Genomic DNA, 18,992 nt, shown 5'->3' on the forward strand with positions numbered 1-18,992 from the left:
GAAATATTTTGTGTCGTCCGAAAAACGTTTTTGATCTACACGTAAAGAAGTTAGCATGCCATGACTTTATGAAAAACGTCACCTGCGTCACTGCAACGGCAATGGTAATTCACTACTTGCACAATCCCATAATACACCTATATTACCCCCCAAAACTTTTGCATAACCATTGTTTGCAATTTCTCCTGGGAAATGAAAATGTCGCAAGAAAAGTGGAAAACAATGCCTATGCAGATTTGTAGGGGGTAAATGAGGTGTATTATGGGATTTGTGCAAGTAGTGAATTACAAATCCAGTGGCAGGTAAGCATTGCTAACTATTTAGATCGTCTACAACCACAATAACAAAGACAAAACTAAATTCGAAAACCTTTAGTGAGATAAGAGCTTCCAAATAGTGCTTGCAATGTGATTTTTTCGATTCAGTCCCAGCGTGCTTTATGATTTGCCTAAGCTGCGCGATCGATAGCGCTGCCGTGACTGCTCGCTCTACCAACTGAAGTATTAAGACAGGTATGAGCTGGTCAATTGCAAGTTCAAGTTATATCCCGTAGGAGGTGAATGAAATATTTTTAAAACATATGAAAGTCTAGTCCATTTAGCACTTCAAATATGTAAACTTTCATATATTCTAAATAACAGATTTTTATTGGGAACACATATCAGTCAATATCACATCTCATTACTAAACCTAAAGGAGCAGTAAATACAGACCTTCTTCTTTCTTCCTCAAACAATTATCACAGAAGTTTACCATTGCCATCATAGCTTGCACCATGCCACCGCTAATACAAAAAAGAAACGTATAACGCACAACCGAAGTGGGTTAACCCAAATACAGATAGACTAACTTCAAAAGAATGAGACAAACGAACCAAAAATAATGCAGAATTAACTGATTAGAGTGTAATGTGAAGTGTTAGTTTTTTCATGCATTCAGTCACGCTTTAATCGACTGTTTTGGAGATAACAACTTAGTACGAAGATCTTTTTCATCCAGAAAAATCCTTGTAAATTACTCTTTTGTTGAATATAAACAGCCATTAAGCACGTTCCTTTAGTAATGCGATAACATACTGGGCCCTTCAAATTTAGGTAAAGTTCAGCTTCTTTGTCCAGATAGAAAACGATCGATAATTAAGTCGCATCGCAAAAGCAGAGGTTGTGAATTACTAAACTAATTGTTTTGAAAGTTATTTGACTGGAGGAGCGGGTATTCATAGCAGACCAAGATACTACCTTGACACGGACCCTTTGCATTTTTCCTCTGCTGTTTTGGCAGCCTTGATGGCACTTTGCAGTGATCCAAACGACCGTTTCATTAGCTGACTCACAACCTAAATAATCAATAAGCAAGAATATTGCTGATGCATGCCGGCTGATGGTACCACACCCTTAGCAATGCATGTAGTAGTGTTAAGCTTGTTCACTTGCCAGATACATCAGATGCTATCAGCGCATACACCAGTATACCAAATAGTATAAACATTGAAATATGTTGACAGGAAAGGTACTAGGAGGGAACCCCTCGGTAAATGCAGAATAATAAGCAGTTACAAATCAATTTGACATGTGTTTGTCAAACAATCAACAATCATCAGGGACAAAAAAAAAATTACCTTCCTGTGAGAATCAGCCGAAGTCAAAGAGCCACAGAGTCCTGCAAGCATTTCCTTTTTACCGTCATCCAAGGCCGAGAGAACTAATCCTTCTTCAAGGAAAAAAACTGATGTTAATTCACTTGCTTTGAAACGGCAGGGGAAACAAAAAAAAAAATGACTGTAACGAATAAAAAGTAAAAATACGTAAAGGATGAGGGCTAAATTAAAAAAAAAAAAACAAAAAAAACGCCGGATTGACAAAGATTCGCTGAATGCATGGCTGTACGCCAAGACAAAAATGTGGACGTAGAGAGGCTAGGCGGCCATTATTAGGAGGTAAACGTCATTGGGTGATTGACTGTACTATTTACCACGTGTTTGTTTTACAAGGAAGTAAAAGAAAGATATCTAGATAGCGTAAAGTTTAACAAACTTTGGGGTCGCATTAGAAGGTAATATTTGAGTACCAAACTGCGAGCAATTTTTGATTACTTCTTTATTGCACCTACTTAATTATTACCAGATAATTTCCAAAACGCATTTTGTAAAGGGCAAACGGGCCAAGCTAACCCTAAACAGAGCTGTAAAGTGGCATGCGTCAACGTAAATTAACGTCACCAAAACGTTTAAAATATAAAAACGGTCCCAGCAGAACAATTATCACCAGAACCCAGTTTATTAGAATAAGCAGAATAATCAACAACTTTTCCACAGAAGCATCGATTTCTGCTTCGGACAATTCCGGTCCAAACGGCTTTTGTCAGCCATTTTTTCTCAGAGCTGCAAAAATGTTTTCAGCTCGCTTTATTGCTGACGCGTTCCTTGACCATATTAGGTACAGCAGGTATTAGGAACTGATAGCCTGTGTCCGGCGAGCCAATGAAAATGCTGCAAATCTGATATCCGTAGTTCAGTTTTTAATATGACTTAGATCCCAGGAGTCTCACATAGTTCAGTGGAAGAGCGTCCGAGCAAGTGAACGAAAGGTCCTAGGTTCGACTCGTGCACAGGAGCACATGGCTTTTCAAGTATCCCGAGATAACATTGACAAAAAGACTACATCTCTTAGATAACAAGTTCTTTACATACCATCTGCGAGTATTACTTTTGTGATACCATCGAATGCCTGGCTCCTAAGAATGTGATGCTGGAGAGCTCTGAGCGAATCAGTTTCCAATATTTTACTGCCACCATATTTTTCTAGCGCAAGGCAAACAAGGAATGATCAAAGTAAGAAACCAGGAGGCACTGCAATACGTTCACAACGTAAACAGTCTTACCTACGCCAGTGAATAAGCTAACGAGGAGTGGTTAAAATATTTCAAAGAGGTTCCAGGCCTAACGTGAATCCCTTTACAGTGACCAGTTTTCGTTTTAAATTTAATGCCTACGACAATACCACATTCAAAAGCTTCACTACTACAAGAAACAGCAACAAAGGTTCTTCAGAATCGCACTTCTTGATTTGCTGATGATCACATCACTTACCTAATTGCCCTGTTACCATCAGAGCAGTCTCAACAGCCTCTACAGCTGTTAAACTTTGAGTCTTTTTGTGGTGCAGTTTGGCATAGGCGTGCGACCAACTGATTTGCAAGCTGTCATCGTCCTGTAAACAGAGTTAGATCAGTTATTAGGAAAGTAACAATTAATCAGTAAATTTGTTCATCACTTAATTCAATAGTTCCATGCTACTACCTGAGGTATCAACTTCAGCGCCTCGCGAAGACATTTATTTCCAACTTGATAATTTCCCTACACAAAAAACATTAAAAGTTCTGTGGAAGATAATTTAACTAGTTTCTGCTATCTGGCCTTAATGCTAATATATCAAGTTGAAGTGATAATTACAGCCAAGTCAATGCTTACAACAACTCGGTTTAACATCTGTCACCTGTTCTTTAGCGGCGTTTGCCATGTGCAAGTAAAGTTGGACTTCATGTTGAAGGACGCTATTTTTCAAATCATCCAGGCGTACTCCAGATCTGAAACAAAATGAGGACAAATACAGCAAGTCTTATTTTCCTCAACAATATAACGTATGCCTATTTTTATAAATGTGCATGTGAAAAAGATGCAAAGAGGATCTTACCTCTCGTCGGCATCAAATGCCTCAAATTTCTTCAGGATCTTTCTCATGTACACAATCCTGAGAAAAACGCGTCAATATCACAATTTACAGTTTAAAAGAAAATAAGGTGACAATTATAAAAGAAGTCCACTGCCTTGCCTGGCTAAATCACATCTTCACTTGGCACTATTTCCCTGAGTGTCGGACAACTTAGAAAACATTTTTAATAGAATTCGTTGAACTTTTTAAAATGATCAAGCCTTCTAATAAAATAAAATCTTGTAGCTGAAGTTCTTTTCAAGAATATTAATCACGCAAGACTGTGAGAGTTGCAAAAAAAAAAAAAAAATGTCTACAACGTCTAAAAGCTGTTCAATAAAGATGGTGGCCAGCACTTTCTATTTATCAGAATGTTTTAAGAAAAGGACTTTCATTTCACATGGAGATCCCTTAGATTGTGTTGCTCCACTTTTCAGTAGGATGGGTCCCCACTGGATGGAAGAGTACAATTTAAGAGGGCTAAACGTACCAGGTGATCTGGTGACGTAATTTGGAGGACTGGGAAGAAAAATTTTAACGCCGTATCCCACAACCGCGCGCGGCCTTAGGTGTTGTTCCCGAACTGCCTGTAGTGTTTCCATCGCTAAAACTCAACACATCATTCCGTGTCTAACAATTTCCTGTTACTGAATGAACATTCAAGTAGGCCCGACGAGATCTAACCTCGCCTCTGCCATGTTGAACTCGAAAATAAGGCCGCGCGCGGTTGTGGGATACGGCGTTAACATTTTTCTCTCCAGTCGTCCGAATTACGTCACCAGATCACCTGGTAAAGCGTTAGTTGTGATTTGAATAAAAACAAAGCAGATATCTATTAAAATTCCTTTTTGCCAGATTTAATCCTGTACCTGTTTGTTACAATGTCATCCCATACAATGACTGAATGAAGCCTTGGATCAGGAAGTCGAGAAGACCACTTTTCTAACAACGTTTCCGCTGCGCGATCACTTGAAAAGTTCTCTTAAAAACAAACATTTCAATTATCCAAGAGTTATTGTGCATGGCGATGCGGCGTTGTTATGGGCCATGAGTTCTCCACTTCCCCCCTGCATTGTGAATTTTCGTTAGATACGAACATGGGAGTACCGAGGCACTAACCTTTTTTTTGGCAACACTATATCATTATCCTAAACAAAAGTAAGATTTTCTAAATGCTAATGGAAGCTCAATCAATCTAAAACCAATGTTGCTCTCCCTTATATGAGCTGTCAGTTTTAAGGTAAGATGGAGAATGGTTTTTCCTTTCGCTGCTCATTGGATTAGTGCAGTTTAAGTTGTACGTGCTGACACATTTGTATCTATTTCTCTTGTTGTTCCAAGGGAACGCTAATGATATGGCAACATATTGAGAGTAAAAAACCCTTCTCTGTAACTTAAAGTTGTCGTGAATGAATAAAGATACAGATATTCAATATTCCTTAACTGCCGGTTTTACAATTGCAAAAGACCTGAATGCACACAAGATGTACTGTTCTACTTATTCCTAGGAGAGCAACTTGTGTTAAGTACCATCTTAAGTGTCCAGAAGTCTAGAACCATACGTCCAAAACCTAACCATCCAAAAGTTATATTCTTGAACAAATCCAACCGAGATTTTACTTTTACATACATTTACCTTCCTTAGATATGAACTCAAGAAATTCCTGCATTTCTGCCATCTTTTGCAGTGACTGAAGCTTAGCAGAGCGGCTTGCAGACATCATGGAGTCCAGGCCGGCCCAGTCCTGTCAAAACATTACGAGAAATAACATCTTGTGTATTTGAAGATAAACGAGGTTTCAAACTCCACTCCACATCACGCAATGTTTTTCAAGCGAGGGACTTCGACGTTTTTGTCCAGTGATTTATACTGTGAAGCAAGGGACAAAACGCCGTGGCGACTTTTATCGTATATTGTCTACCTCGCTCAGCTCATTGATACAGAAATTTAGAATTCCAACAGCGTATGTATCACCATTATCCACTGAATAAATTGCCAAAAAAACATAAAGGAAAGTTGTCTTCCAAACAACAAATGGCCATCGAGATTGGACTGTTCTCTACATATGACAATATCATATCTGTAGGTGGATGTGGATATTTATGTAGATCATAACTGGCAAAAACTTATCACGACATTGATTGCATTTGCGATCGCGCCAAATTTATCTTTCATGTCAAATAATCAAACGAAATCCTTTCCTTTCCTGGCACTGAACAGTTAACACTAACATTTCCTTATAAGCTACTATGTGTAATAAATTAAGCTTTCATATGAGGTCTTTTGGGGTCAGGTGTTTTGCAACGTTATTGAACAATTCTATTGAGTGTTTCTTCCATTTTGGTTAATATCAACGTTACTCACCACCAGGAAGCTCTGTTCATAGGTTCCAGCAAAGTGCTTTGCTCGATCGTAGTCATCTTGAAGTACAAACAACAAAGCAAGGCTATCACTGTGCCGTCCCTGTCAATGATACCAAGCAAATGTGTGAACTAATTACACTTGAAATACTTATTTGTTAACTTCAGTTGGATGATGCGGAAAATATCAACAAAAAAGGTCTGCGCTTCAGGGTGCCTTTTTGTATAAACAACTCATACGCGTAACACTTTTAGCATAATTAGGGCAAGATCAATTCACCGTCAGCACCGTGATCACAATTTTCTGATTACTTTAGGGTGCATTCCTAAAGGAGAAATAACGTCATAATACCTGTAGCAATGCTGCCCAGTCGTTATTTTGCATTGCTCTTGTAACAAATGAGCACAGTGATTGGTCTTCTCCCCACTGGCACTGTAGCTTGAGTTTGCTTGTTATCATATGAGGAAGGTAGTGCTCCTATAGAAAAGAGTGTAATCCATGTGGCTTAAATGAATATTATTAATTCCTGCTTCAGAAAGTGTTCTTAGGTGGACATTCACCTGTAAAGGTCAGTGTACCACCATCTTTTTTAAGCTGATAGATCATTTAATACGCAAAGGTAAAACAAGATTAACTAGATGCTCACCTGCAAAAAAGTGTCAGTCCATACTTTGTCAAGATCTGGACTTTCGCTATCGTCTATGTTTAACACCGAAAACTTTTCCAAGTTCTCCCACTGCGTGAGATTAGCGAAACACTGCAATGAAAAATACATTTTGAAGGTTGTAGGACTGGTTCTCATCTCCCTGGCAATTATCACCTCTACGTGCGTGTTTCGTATGGTCAAAATGGTTGCAAAAAGAGCGTACTTGTTAAAAACCAGCAAACAATCCACACTCATTCATTTTCTAATTGGCAGGTCGCGCTAAAATCACACGCTGTAGTTGTACTATAATCCCAAAGTCAAGTGAGCTTCTCTCTCGCCAGTATTGACCCTCCGATACGACAGGGGTCAACAACAATAAGAAAATATACTATTTAAAGAAGATGAAATAATTTCAGGTTTTAAAGAAGATTAGGACATATTTTAATTTATAACACATGTTTCGATGTTACGAACATCATCGCCCAGGTTTTATACTCTTTCCAACACTTTGCAACTCACTCAAATATGATGAAATGATATATGAAATGGACAATATATGAACTGCGGATATGAAATCAAGTGAAGCTATGATCCTCGCAGTTATGAACGCAATTTTTGCGATTGCGTAGAGAAGCCTGAAAAATTCAGGACTTCAACGGGGTTTGAACCCGTGACCTCGCGATACCGGTGCGACGCTCTAACCAACCGAGCTATGAATACACATGACGTTGGGAGCTGGTCATTTGGGGGTTCTAATGTTCCCGCGAGGAATGAATCAATGATGAAATGATATATGAAGTTAACTTCACTTGATTTCATATCCGCATTTCATATATGGTCCATTTCATATATCATTTCATCATTGATTCATTCCTCACGGGAACAATAGAACCCACAAATGACCAGCTCCCAACGTCAGTGTCTTCATAGCTCAGTTGGTTAGAGCGTCGCACCGGTATCGCGAGGTCACGGGTTCAAACCCAGTTGAAGTCCTCAATATTTCAGGCTTCTCTACGCAATTGCAAAAATTGCGTTCATAGCTGCGAGGACCATACCTTCACTTGATCACTCAAATATGTTATCTATTTTTTGTCACTTAATCATAATTAATTATGCATGTTTTAACTGGTTGTTATATAGTCCTAACGGTTTTTTCCAAGTATTTTGTAACTGAAACATGTGTTATAAATTAAAAAATGTTCTAATCTTCTTAAAAGTCACGATTTGCTTTCTGCTGTCTCGACCTCTCAGGTTTTTCTTCAAATGCATCAGAGTGACACTCCCCAGATGCCTGAAGAAAAACTCAATGCCTGTTTAACCAACACTTACCTGTAACCTACCATCGTCCCACAAGTCTTCTTCTTCTTGCTGAGGTTCACCGCTCGTCCAGCTTTCTGTAGCGATGGCCTATTCCATAAGAATTCGAAGATTTTTCAACTATTTGTTGATACTCAGATTCATCGCAAAAGACAATGTCGTTCACGCAAATTCGAGAAGATTGTTTAAAGCGCCCGAAAATCCTCAGTCTCAATTTCCATTACAGAATATTATATTATGGGGGGCAGGGATGGTGTAGTGGTGATTGCACTCGCCTCCCACCAATGTGGCCCGGGTTCAATTCTGGATTTGAGGTCATATGTGGGTTAAGATTGTTATGGTTCTTTACTCTGCTCCGAGAGGTGTTTCTCCGGGTTCTCCGATTTTCCCTTCACCTCAAAAACCAACATTTCTATATTCCAATTCCATCGGATGCGGGATCTCCCTGAAAACTACTTTCGCCTGAGTGGAGCTTCCTGACTAAATATCAATTATTATTTATTATTATCAATGTTATTACAACTTCAAAACTATTGCATTCCAATAAATGCGCAAATAGGGCAACAATAAAGCTTAAGAATAAAGATTGGTACCAATAATCGATCTTTAATTTACTTTCACTATGGCGGGCTTCCCCAGTCAAATGTCTGCGTCTTTCGCCCCCCTCGCTTACCTCATTGTACAGTTTGAGAGCTTGTGAAAAGTCTCCACGTGCCTCAGCTTCCAGCGCTTCCTGGGTAATGGGTTTAGTACCAATGTGACCAGTAAAAATGCCCCTAAGCACATCATAGTCTCCAAGTGACCTATACAACCTGCCACGCAAAAACAGGTTTCAGGTTTACGTTTTCTACAACAATTACACGTGATAAGTTAGCTTACAAATTGAAGTCCGGGAGGTAACCACACCCCAAAAAGGCAAAGGCAATTATAGCTGTGCAGTGACTTGAAAGAACTTTAAAGCCATTCACCTCGAATCAAGGACATAAAAGAGGGCAAGTCTTTTCGTTACTAGCAATCTCCACTATTAATTAATTAATTTTAGAGTGACACTAAGGTGTGATATTTTCCCTCGCGTTAGAGAAAAAATGTGACAACGGTATATCTGTGTATCTTTGAATTGTGAAAAGTTCTTACATTTAGACTCATAAGCCGTTCCCCAGGTAAAAAGATAGTTGTTTAGGCAAGAACATATAATAATTTATTATAGTACAACCGTGCGAGTGCTTTAGGGTTACGGTAGTGTCCATAATTACAAAAGATATTTCGATATGTTTACCCTGTCGAGAGGCATTTATGTATCCAACTGGGTGTGTTCATCTCCATATATGCCTAACGAATTTAATATCAGTTTTTTTTTTATGGTTGGATCTAGTTAAATCTGATTTGACGTTCTTCCTGGAGGAAGTAATTGGCATATAACCAGTTTCCTTGGAATTACTTAATAGCTTGGTCGTATTTCAGTAATTAAGTCCCCAAATAAGCTCTTCATTTGTAACTTATTCCGGTTCAACTAGACCGTCGCAGGTATAAATATTGTATGTGTATAATATAGTACCATCTGCAAAACAAGGAATGATAACAGTTTGTGAGATCACCGAGGAAGGTGGTTGTAAGATAGATCCTTGAGGTGAGCCAAATACAATATTCCTTCTGGTAGACAATGCTGCGGCCTGATTGCACCATAATTTAACAGCAACACAAACTACAGTAACTGATAGTTAACCTATTGAAATCGTATCGAAACGTCTGAAACTGCTGCCTTTGATGGGATTCACTTCATGACAACACGGAAGTTATATTAGTGAATTCTACTACAGATCGTTCCCCCCATGTGTTGAGAGACTTACTTGGACAATTCTATCCATGTCGTGGTTACTTCAGAGGGTGGGGAAACCGTACTTCTTGCCCTCTTGTGTCTGCTCTGGCCATCATCTTCACTCTGTAACAGTTGCTTCTCGAGCAACATGATCCCTACAATGATAAAGCGACATGGTACCTGACTATGCTCGACCATGAATGCCTTGTACAAAGGTATTTCAATTTTGTGCACAAGCTTTAGTCAATGGAATGACTTTGAGGTAAACATAAATCAAAACAAAACAACCCTTTTTGCCCGAAAATAATGAAATTGCATTTACCAATGGGCTGCTGTAAGCTTGTCAGGCAGGCGGTGCTAACAGAGGTTGGGTCTATAGAAAGTTTCTGCTCGTGGTAGCATATGTCCTACGGAAATAATTTACATGTCCTTATGATCATAAAAGCTACATAAGACGAAGAAGATTTTGAAAATCCAATCCAGTTGCAAAATTGTATTACAAGGCAATCAAGTTGTTAGCATATATTTTTCGGCACCGACACCATGACCAAACCTTCATCGTTGGCGAGTCTGTTCAATAATGGCGTGATATCCTTTTTCATCTCTCCATTTAGGCATTAATCAAAGGCCAGCATACATAAGCCGGAAAAGACCGGATAGCGCGGCTGCCACAGTTTGCCGGGATGGATTTCAGCCACATACTACTGCACAAGGATATCCTTTCCAGCTTTGGTTAAATTTATAATGTGCCATTTAAGGGTTGGCCCGGTTCAATCAATCGACTCCCTGGAGGGTTCAGCTCTGTAAGGGCAGGAGAAAGCTCTTTCCGTTCGCTCGCCCCACAAAAAATAACCCCCAACTGCATGTCATATCGTCATCTGTGTACGCTAAGTTTCCAAGTAAAAAAGAAGGGTACAAAGTTTGGCACAAGCATGGAGAAAAATTACTACACAGAGTGAGATAACGAAACAAACCTGAAGACTGGAGATAAAAGGAGGAAAAAACTGTGTAGTGGAAGAGATCATGTTATTGACAGCTGTCTTGACATCTGAAGTGACATTTCTTGCTTCTCGCTCTGATAGCTTTTCCTCAATTTGAGAAAAGACCCCGCGAAAAAGAACACTGAACAACTGCTTTGCAAACGTACTGTCACGCTGCAAGAAGTAAGGAAAGTATATGCAATACTTTATTCAAAAGGATGTTTTTAAATTTTTCTATAAGCAAAAACAGGCATATAATTTAAGTGCCACTTGGGGAGAAACCTTGTCTCAAACCCAAAACAAACAAAAAAACTGTCGCCCCTTTTGAATATTAGTTCAATCTATCCTCATCTATCCACACCCGTTTGTATTCGTAGTTTTAAAACTACGTACAGGTTGCAAAGTGATTCTAACAACTGACGGTAGCTTTTTACCTGTGCTACTGCTTGCAATGGAGCAATAAGCTCAGAAAACTTGATTTGGACATCTGGCAAGTCCCCAGTTCTGTATTTTCTATACATTACTACACGGCTCTCACGAGCGGTCTTTCTTCTCTCCTTTGCTTGCTTAAATAGGATAAGAACACACCATTGTTAAAGATTAGGGTTAACGACAAGGTTTCAAATGAAATTAAAGAAGTCAACGCGTTAAGCAGGCCGTTGGTATTAACTTACCATTTTAAGTGTATTTCTCATTGCTTCTCGTTTTGCAAAGAAATCACTTGTATTGGACTCTTTCAGAAAACGTCGTTTCAGTCTTAAAAGTTCTTTTTTTTCTCTAGTCCCTTCAAAGGAAAACAGGCCAATTAACTGTCAATTTTGGTACACCGGTTGGTTACTAATAACGAATATGACAGGACCAGATGAGTCGAAAGAAGCAATCGCAATAACCTCAACGGCATTTCATGGTGGAAATATTAGCCAAACAAAGCCCTTAAATGTGTGCCAATGAGCGCCCGAGTACCTAAGGAAACACTGCACACCCCCCCCCCCCCCCAAAAAAAAAAAAAAAAAAAAAAAAAACAACAACTACAACAATTCACTGATGCTGTCGATAAAGCCAGTAGTACCATGCTCGGATCATGATAAACCTTCCGGTGAATGTCCTTGTTACGATCTCCGCTTTTAAAGGGTTAAGACAGTTTGATAAAAATCCGGAATCACTACAGCATTATGCTCCTTTACTCTTCTAGGCATTTAAATTTCTTCTTAACTGGTAGGGGCACGATAAAGAGACATTTAAATTGATTCAATTTCAACCTGCCAAGCAAGCACACGCAATCAAAATCAGTTCGCATGAGCAAACAAGCAGTCTTATGATGTCACTTGAAACCGCTTAACAACTGTATAAAACAGCTCAATAGTAAATATAGCCCAAAACGAGTAGCGAAGCCGGTGTAAAGAGGACGGGGAAAATTGAGCAATTGGTTTGTCATAGTTAATAACAAATGTATCACACCACCAACCCTGCGAGTAGTATGTTATCAACTTCAATCAGCATGACTAACACTCTGGGCCATCAAATAGGGTGCGAATGGTTAGACTCTTTTGTTCTCTCTGATCAAGATGATAAACCCCAAACCCCGTTTCACAGCAAATTTCTGGGATGATAAAGAACCCACATACTGTTCATAAAGATAATGGAACGAAGGTCAAGGTCTTGGGGTTTGTAATGGGTTGGGGCTTTCTGCAGGGTAGGGTGAATGCTACCCAGTAATCTCAATCAGGTTGTAAAGACTGCCATTTCCGCCACAAAGTGTTCTTAAAGGGAACCTCCACTAAAACAACAAAATAACTTTAAACCACAGAACATAATGTTTACAATTGGAATTGCTCAATCTTTTTCCAATGAAAACGTTTGTATTCGAGAAAAATAAATTCCAAAAACGCTTATTTTGGCTTTGAAATTTCATGGACGCCGCCATCTTGAATAATTGTGACGTAACTTGGTTGCCCTATTGTTCTGATACAAAGAGCGATTGTTCTGGAACAATAGGGCAACCAAGTTACGTCACAATTATTCAAGATGGCGGCGCCCGGGAAATTTGAAAACCAAAATAAGCGTTTTTGGAAGTTATTTTTCTCGAATACAAACGCTTTCATTGGAAAAAGATTGAGCAATTCCAATTGTAAACATTATGTTCTGTGGTTTAAAGGTATTTTGTTGTTTTAGTGGAGGTTCCCCTTAAGCCCTTCAAGCATTTCATGGAATAAATCATCATCATCATATAAAAGTAGAGAACATCTAACCTTGAAACTGCTGGCTTGACTCTTGAGGGGGAACCATTCTTTGGCTGCCAAAGTTGCGTGGAACAGGTAGGAAAGCCTTCTGTTTGAGTTTACTTTGTGAGGTACTAAACAGTAATGAGGATTGTGACTGGGAGGGAGTGGTGACATAAGGTTGGAAAGGGGTTGTTTCCTGAAGAAGACAAAATGAATAAGGAACCACTGGTTATGCAATGACGTGATCATTGAAGGATTGCCTGGTATTTTAAGCTCATTAGTTATTTCAGTAAGTCAGTAGCCAAAGCGGGTTGATAATAAGTTGGACTGTGGGTACATTAGAGCGCTGTTATTGAGCTAACGAGAACGCCACAAACCTAAAAGCTACACGCCCCAACTTTGCGTTTTACTTTTTGGGTCATTTCCTTCGCCCTGACAACGACTTGAAATGTGATGGTCATGAATTTTTAATTTTCCTTGGAACCCACATGTCGGTCATACAAACGAAAGAATTTGAATAACTACAAAGTGATTGGAATAACGCAAAGTTCTATTTTATTTTTAATGCTCCTGTTGCCACCGTCATCGTCATCCTTGCTTTAGTTTCATATGCATTGTTCTGATGTCCAAAAAGCTGATGACCTCAGCTCTCTATTGACAGCATAAAAGAGTAATGAGAAGTAACGAGTTTTACTGTTACCAATAATTCCAAAAGCTAACAAAAGATAGTTTACAGGTAAGTGAAATAATTTCGAATGAATGGAAGTGACACGAATAACACATAAAGGAACAAACCTGGCTGGGATTGAGCCAGTCAAATGTTTCCGACCGTCCTTGATCTTGAGTAGGGGTGAACAAGAGGTTCTGTGTGGCCCGCAAGTCGGCGACACCATCCACTGACATTGAGCTCTGTGTTTGTGTGATTCCGGGTCCAAATGAGCTTTGAGTTGCGGCAAACAAGGGCGTCATTAACAAATGCCTTTGTTGCCAGGAGTAATTTATTTGGTATTCCTATCAAAAAACAAAGGTCTACAATGGAAATCGTTTTATGCCTAGTTGATGAAATAATCTATCTGGATGGAGGATATCCATAACCTTTCTCAAGATTGCAAACTGCACGAACAGCAGTCTGATAAATTCCCCTAAAAGTATTGTAGGTTCATTGCCTTCAAAAATGCTCTGTGAAAAAGCCAGTAAAATTCATCTATTCAGTCATTTAATGTTTTGTATTTGTTACAAACCTGAAACTTGCATTCAGATAATGGTTGATCAAACATCATTCTGCCATAATCAGGGCTCAAGGAAGTTAGGTGCAGAATCAGGTTTGTGGTGTAGCCAAGGTACTATCAGAGAAAAGAGAAAAAAATGGATATTTCAGCTGATCATCCGCTTTCAGTGAATCGAACTGTCCAATTTCATCAAAGGAAAGGAATCAACTAAACGAATCTCTAGTTTACTATTTAGTATTACTACTGAATCAATCTTGGTCATCAACCTTCGCTCATCATGTCCTTTGATCGGGTTACTGCCAGCAACCAAAGATGTTCAGGACCCGTCTCAAGATGTGTGCCATCCCAGTTAAGGCCCCCCATTTGACGCAAGCTGACTCGAATGTCTTTCTTCAAAATCTCAAGCCAACGGCTTAACCTAGAGCTCCAATGCCAATTGGTACAACTTCTGCTTTCATACCCTAACCTCAATTTATTATTATTGTTATTATTATTATTATTATTATTATTATTATTATTATTATTATTATTATTATTATTATTATTATTATTATTATTATCTCTGCTTCCTCTCAGTATTAATTTGAACTACTGCTTCCACGTTGGGTAGCAGGCTAATGACTTTGTTCGCGATCTGGCTGCGCATGCGTAAGATTTTTTTGCCTCGCAGAAGGCAGCCCAAGTAGGATTCGAACTTGATATCTCCGCATTCAGAGGCAATCGCGATGACCACTGTCTTTGAGCGTTGTGTGTTCAATTGCATCAAGGACCACCTGTACCACGTCATTTCTCTTAAACAACATGGTTTTTGTACTGGAAGATCGTGCGTTACCAACCTGCTTGAGGCTCTTGACCACATTGGTTCACTTTTAGATAGTGGCAGCCAGGTTGACACCATCTACCTTGACATGTCAAAAGCTTTCGACAAAGTCAGTTATAGGCGTCTCGTCCATAAGCTGATTCAGGTCGGTTTCGGTGGCAACCTGCTTAACTGGTTCTGTTCCTACCTGTCAGGCCGATACCAACGCGTTACGGTACTCGGCGCCACTTCAAACAATCTTCCTGTTACCTCTGGAGTACCTCAGGGTTCCATACTTGGACCAGCCCTCTTCCTTTTATACGTCAATGACCTTCCCGAAGTCGTCACTTCTAGCAGTTGAGTTTTGATGTTCGCTGACGACACAAAAATCTTTAGAGAGATAAAGACTTTGGATGATGCCTTCTCTCTCCAGAAAGACCTTGGGAAGCTTGCAACTTGGTCTTATTCATCCGGTCTCCTCTTTAACGAAGCTAAATGTAAGGCGTAGCGCGTAACAAGAAAAAAAAAACCCGATCTTATCTTCTTACAAACTCAACAACACCGCACTTGAATTATATGCTGCAGAAAAAGATCTGGGCGTATGAATTAGTAGGGATCTGACATGGTCCAAACAAGTAAACGAACAATCTTCACGTGCTAATAAACTACTTGGCTACTTAAAGAGGAACACGAGGTTCATATTTAGAACCGAAGTACGACGTCCGCTATACCTAGCCCTAGTTAGGCCACATTTGGGATATCCATCGAGCTCATTGTTAAGCTTGAGCGTATCCAAAGACACGCCACTAAGCTTATCTTAAAATTGCCTTATTCTTCTAATAAAAGTTATACGTCTCGTTCACAAACTCTAAACCTAATACTTATTTGTTACTGGCATGAACGTTTAGATCTCACCTATTTTTTCAAATTGACACACGGTCTTGTTAACGTGAATGTCTCTGTTCTACCTGAAGTTCGCAAATACGGTAGACGTACTAGATCCTCAACCAGCAACGTTAATAAATACAGAATTAAGAAATGTAAAACATCTACTTACCAGAAATCCTTTCTTATTAGAACTAGTAGAATTTGGAATTGTTTAGCGGACGAACTAGATTTGAGCTCATCGACCTTAGCTTCCTTTAAATCGGTTATTTTTAATTATCGGTTATTAATTTAAGTCCGCGTTAGCTGTTTCCTATAACTGTGATGACCCACGTTCGTTCAAGTCTATCTGTTTAAAATGCAATAGTGCTCGTCCCTTGTTCCGTCCAATAACTTGTTGTATGTAGTTGTAGTTTTTTCTGTATTGCTGTATTTTGTAACATTCCTTGTTTTTATTCAGTTCTTATTAGTATCCGGGCCCGCTGTAATTGGCCACAGCTGTTGCGGTGTCCCTGCCAATGTTCTTCTGTATACGTAATTGTTTTGTTTGTTTATTTGGCGAAGCTAATAAAAAAAATAATAATAAATAAATACTAAACCATGGACGCCTACACAACAGATTAACGGGGAAATACGTATTAAAGAATTGTGTGCGTGATTTCCTCTGCACAATAAGTAGTGCCTTGCTTAGAGATGTACATTTTCATCCAGTTCCTTCGCAATGCCTGATCTTGAGCGGCAACTATCATCCCTTCTGTCTCCTTCTTTACGTCACCCCTCACCAACAACTCAACAACTTCACCCCTAACCAACCACTTCCAACTTCCTGCTGCTCGGATGTCATCCGTCGCTCTCAAGAATTGGCCATCAAGTTTCTTTGCACTCCATTTAATTTGTCTTTCATCCATTTTGCGCTTCCTACATTCTTCTGGGGTTTATTCCTTTTAATTTTTCAGCAACACTTCCCGAGTCTCTTTCAGATAACAATACAATCCTGTCTCGCCGCTTCTTATACAATCTTTAACAGATATCAACCCACGTCCACCTTGCTTCCTCGGTAGATGGCGGGTGATGCGGTAGATGCTCATCAATTTTTTAGTTTTGCTATCTATTTCCTTCAGATCATTTGTTGTCCAGTTGAAGATTCCCGCACCATACCTCAGTATTAATACTGCCTAGATTTTTAAGGCTTTTACAGTGTTCTCTCCGTTGAGTTTGGATTGTAAGATCTTGCATACTCTTCGGAAGTATTCTTTCTTGAATCTATCTTTCATTTTTTGGTACACGATGTTGTCCAACTCAAGAACCCCGAGATATTTGTACCCTTCCTCTTCAACAACTTTCATAACCTCATGCGGAAAGGAACACAGGCGTACCAATAGAAGACTTATTAACATCCACGGATTTCTGTAAGACAGCTTACAACATCCTTATTAAACAGGGGGCTTCTATACCACTTAAAAGTCAAAGTAAATGGTTGTCAGATCTCTCATCGCAAAATTTTGGTGATATAGATTGGCAAAATACATCTAATTTGCCATTTCTTTGCACTTGTGAATCCAAGTTGCAAGTATTTTAGTTTAACTTTTTGCATAGAAGAATAGCTCCGGAGAACCTTCTCTAAAAAAATTGGTATTGCGTCTGATATGCGTCTGATAATTTATGTACTTTCTGTAATTACTGTCTAGAAACTCTACTTCATCTCTTCTGGGAGTGCCCTCTTGTACAAGCCTTCTGGAAAGATATCTGTCATTTGATTAACAACAAGCATTAATAATAATAATAATAATAATAATAATAATAATAATAATTTTTATTTAACCAGGGAGCACCTTCAGCAATCTGTTCTCCCAGCTTCTCTAATGTGGTTTTCTCCTTTTCATCCTATTTGGGCTTTGTTGATAACCCATCTAATTTACTGTTTCATCTCTTTTTTCTTATATGTAGATAACATATATTTTGGCCCAAATCGATGTGCTTTGTATTGCCACGGTCTCTTTGCATACAAAAATTAATGATCTGTTTAGAAGCAGAGAACCGCTACGCTCAAAAACATGGGATTTGGGTGAAATTTGAGGCAAAGTGGGGAGCTTTCCTCTTTGGAGCGGCAAGGAGTGGCAAGAGTAAAGTAGTTTTTTCCGTAAAAAAAAAGAAAAGAAAAGAAACTGTAACACTTTAGAAGCAGTTTCCTTTACTGTATAGGTGTGTGTGTGTGGTCAGGTAACCTTATCTACCTATCGATGTAATTAAAGAAATTATCGCCAATTAAAAAAAAAAACAGCTTTCATAAAGTAAAGTTAAGTAAAGCAACCATATTTAACGTCGATAACTCGTAACAGTAATTCAACTGACAAACCTGAGGTCGATGGTGGGCTCATTTTACTCCCCCCTCTCCATCAGTGCTCCGTTTTACGGGTATTTAAAGCTACTTAGCCACACGGAAAAGAAAGAAGTCGAAACAAGGATGCGAGATCCGGGAATCGAACTCAAGACCTCTTGCACCAAGGCCGCGCACTAACAGACTGTGCCATCTCTTCATGACAACAACTCCACATTTCTTTAAACCAAATTCCATTCCCATATCTTTACTGAAGATTCTAACCATGGTTACAAGAGAGTCAATCTCTTTCTGATCTTTACCGTAAAACACTAAATCATCCATAAATAGTAGATGGTTAATAGTTCCTCTTCGCTTTTCCAAGTCATATCTGGGCTTTACCTTTCTCAAAATTGCTTTCAGGGGTATCAAAGCAATCACGAATAATAGTGGTGATAAACTATCACCTTGGAAGATTTCCTCGTCTAATGTTCACACTTCCTAGATCTTTCTCGCCAGTAGTGAGAGTAGTCTTCCAATTTGGCATGCTGTTTTCCATTATGGCTGGAATGTCCTGAGAGATACCAGATTTTTCCAACGTTTCCATAATCCAAGAATGTGAGGTCATGTCCTACGCTTTACGGTAATCCACCCATGCTACTGCCAGGTTTGTATATCCCCTTTTGTAGTTTCTTAGGACCATCTTGTC

General features: G+C 39.1%; 1 protein-coding gene across 4 annotated transcripts in view; it reads right to left on the reverse strand.

The window, feature by feature from the left end:
- LOC137971222 (DNA-dependent protein kinase catalytic subunit-like) overlaps window positions 1-18,992 on the reverse strand; it is a 153,634-nt gene that overhangs the window by 11,857 nt on the left and 122,785 nt on the right. For 2 of the 4 annotated variants that reach the window (XM_068817999.1, XM_068817995.1), the window contains 23 exons: window positions 14,295-14,396; window positions 13,849-14,064; window positions 13,081-13,249; window positions 11,506-11,615; window positions 11,266-11,397; window positions 10,826-11,005; window positions 10,174-10,258; window positions 9,883-10,006; window positions 8,709-8,847; window positions 8,048-8,125; window positions 6,719-6,829; window positions 6,424-6,549; window positions 6,076-6,174; window positions 5,347-5,455; window positions 4,580-4,691; window positions 3,693-3,749; window positions 3,495-3,585; window positions 3,299-3,355; window positions 3,089-3,209; window positions 2,690-2,800; window positions 1,619-1,710; window positions 1,239-1,336; window positions 714-784 (listed from right to left, as the gene is read on the reverse strand). In XM_068817999.1, the coding sequence (XP_068674100.1) occupies window positions 714-784; window positions 1,239-1,336; window positions 1,619-1,710; window positions 2,690-2,800; window positions 3,089-3,209; window positions 3,299-3,355; window positions 3,495-3,585; window positions 3,693-3,749; window positions 4,580-4,691; window positions 5,347-5,455; window positions 6,076-6,174; window positions 6,424-6,549; window positions 6,719-6,829; window positions 8,048-8,125; window positions 8,709-8,847; window positions 9,883-10,006; window positions 10,174-10,258; window positions 10,826-11,005; window positions 11,266-11,397; window positions 11,506-11,615; window positions 13,081-13,249; window positions 13,849-14,064; window positions 14,295-14,396 (2,590 nt within the window). The remainder of the gene's footprint in view (window positions 1-713; window positions 785-1,238; window positions 1,337-1,618; window positions 1,711-2,689; window positions 2,801-3,088; window positions 3,210-3,298; window positions 3,356-3,494; window positions 3,586-3,692; window positions 3,750-4,579; window positions 4,692-5,346; window positions 5,456-6,075; window positions 6,175-6,423; window positions 6,550-6,718; window positions 6,830-8,047; window positions 8,126-8,708; window positions 8,848-9,882; window positions 10,007-10,173; window positions 10,259-10,825; window positions 11,006-11,265; window positions 11,398-11,505; window positions 11,616-13,080; window positions 13,250-13,848; window positions 14,065-14,294; window positions 14,397-18,992) is intronic. The other 2 variants (XM_068817997.1, XM_068817998.1) reach the window with 2 other exon arrangements.

Source organism: Montipora foliosa, chromosome 9, assembly GCF_036669935.1.
Source record: "Montipora foliosa isolate CH-2021 chromosome 9, ASM3666993v2, whole genome shotgun sequence".
NCBI classification, from domain to species: Eukaryota; Metazoa; Cnidaria; class Anthozoa; order Scleractinia; family Acroporidae; genus Montipora; species Montipora foliosa.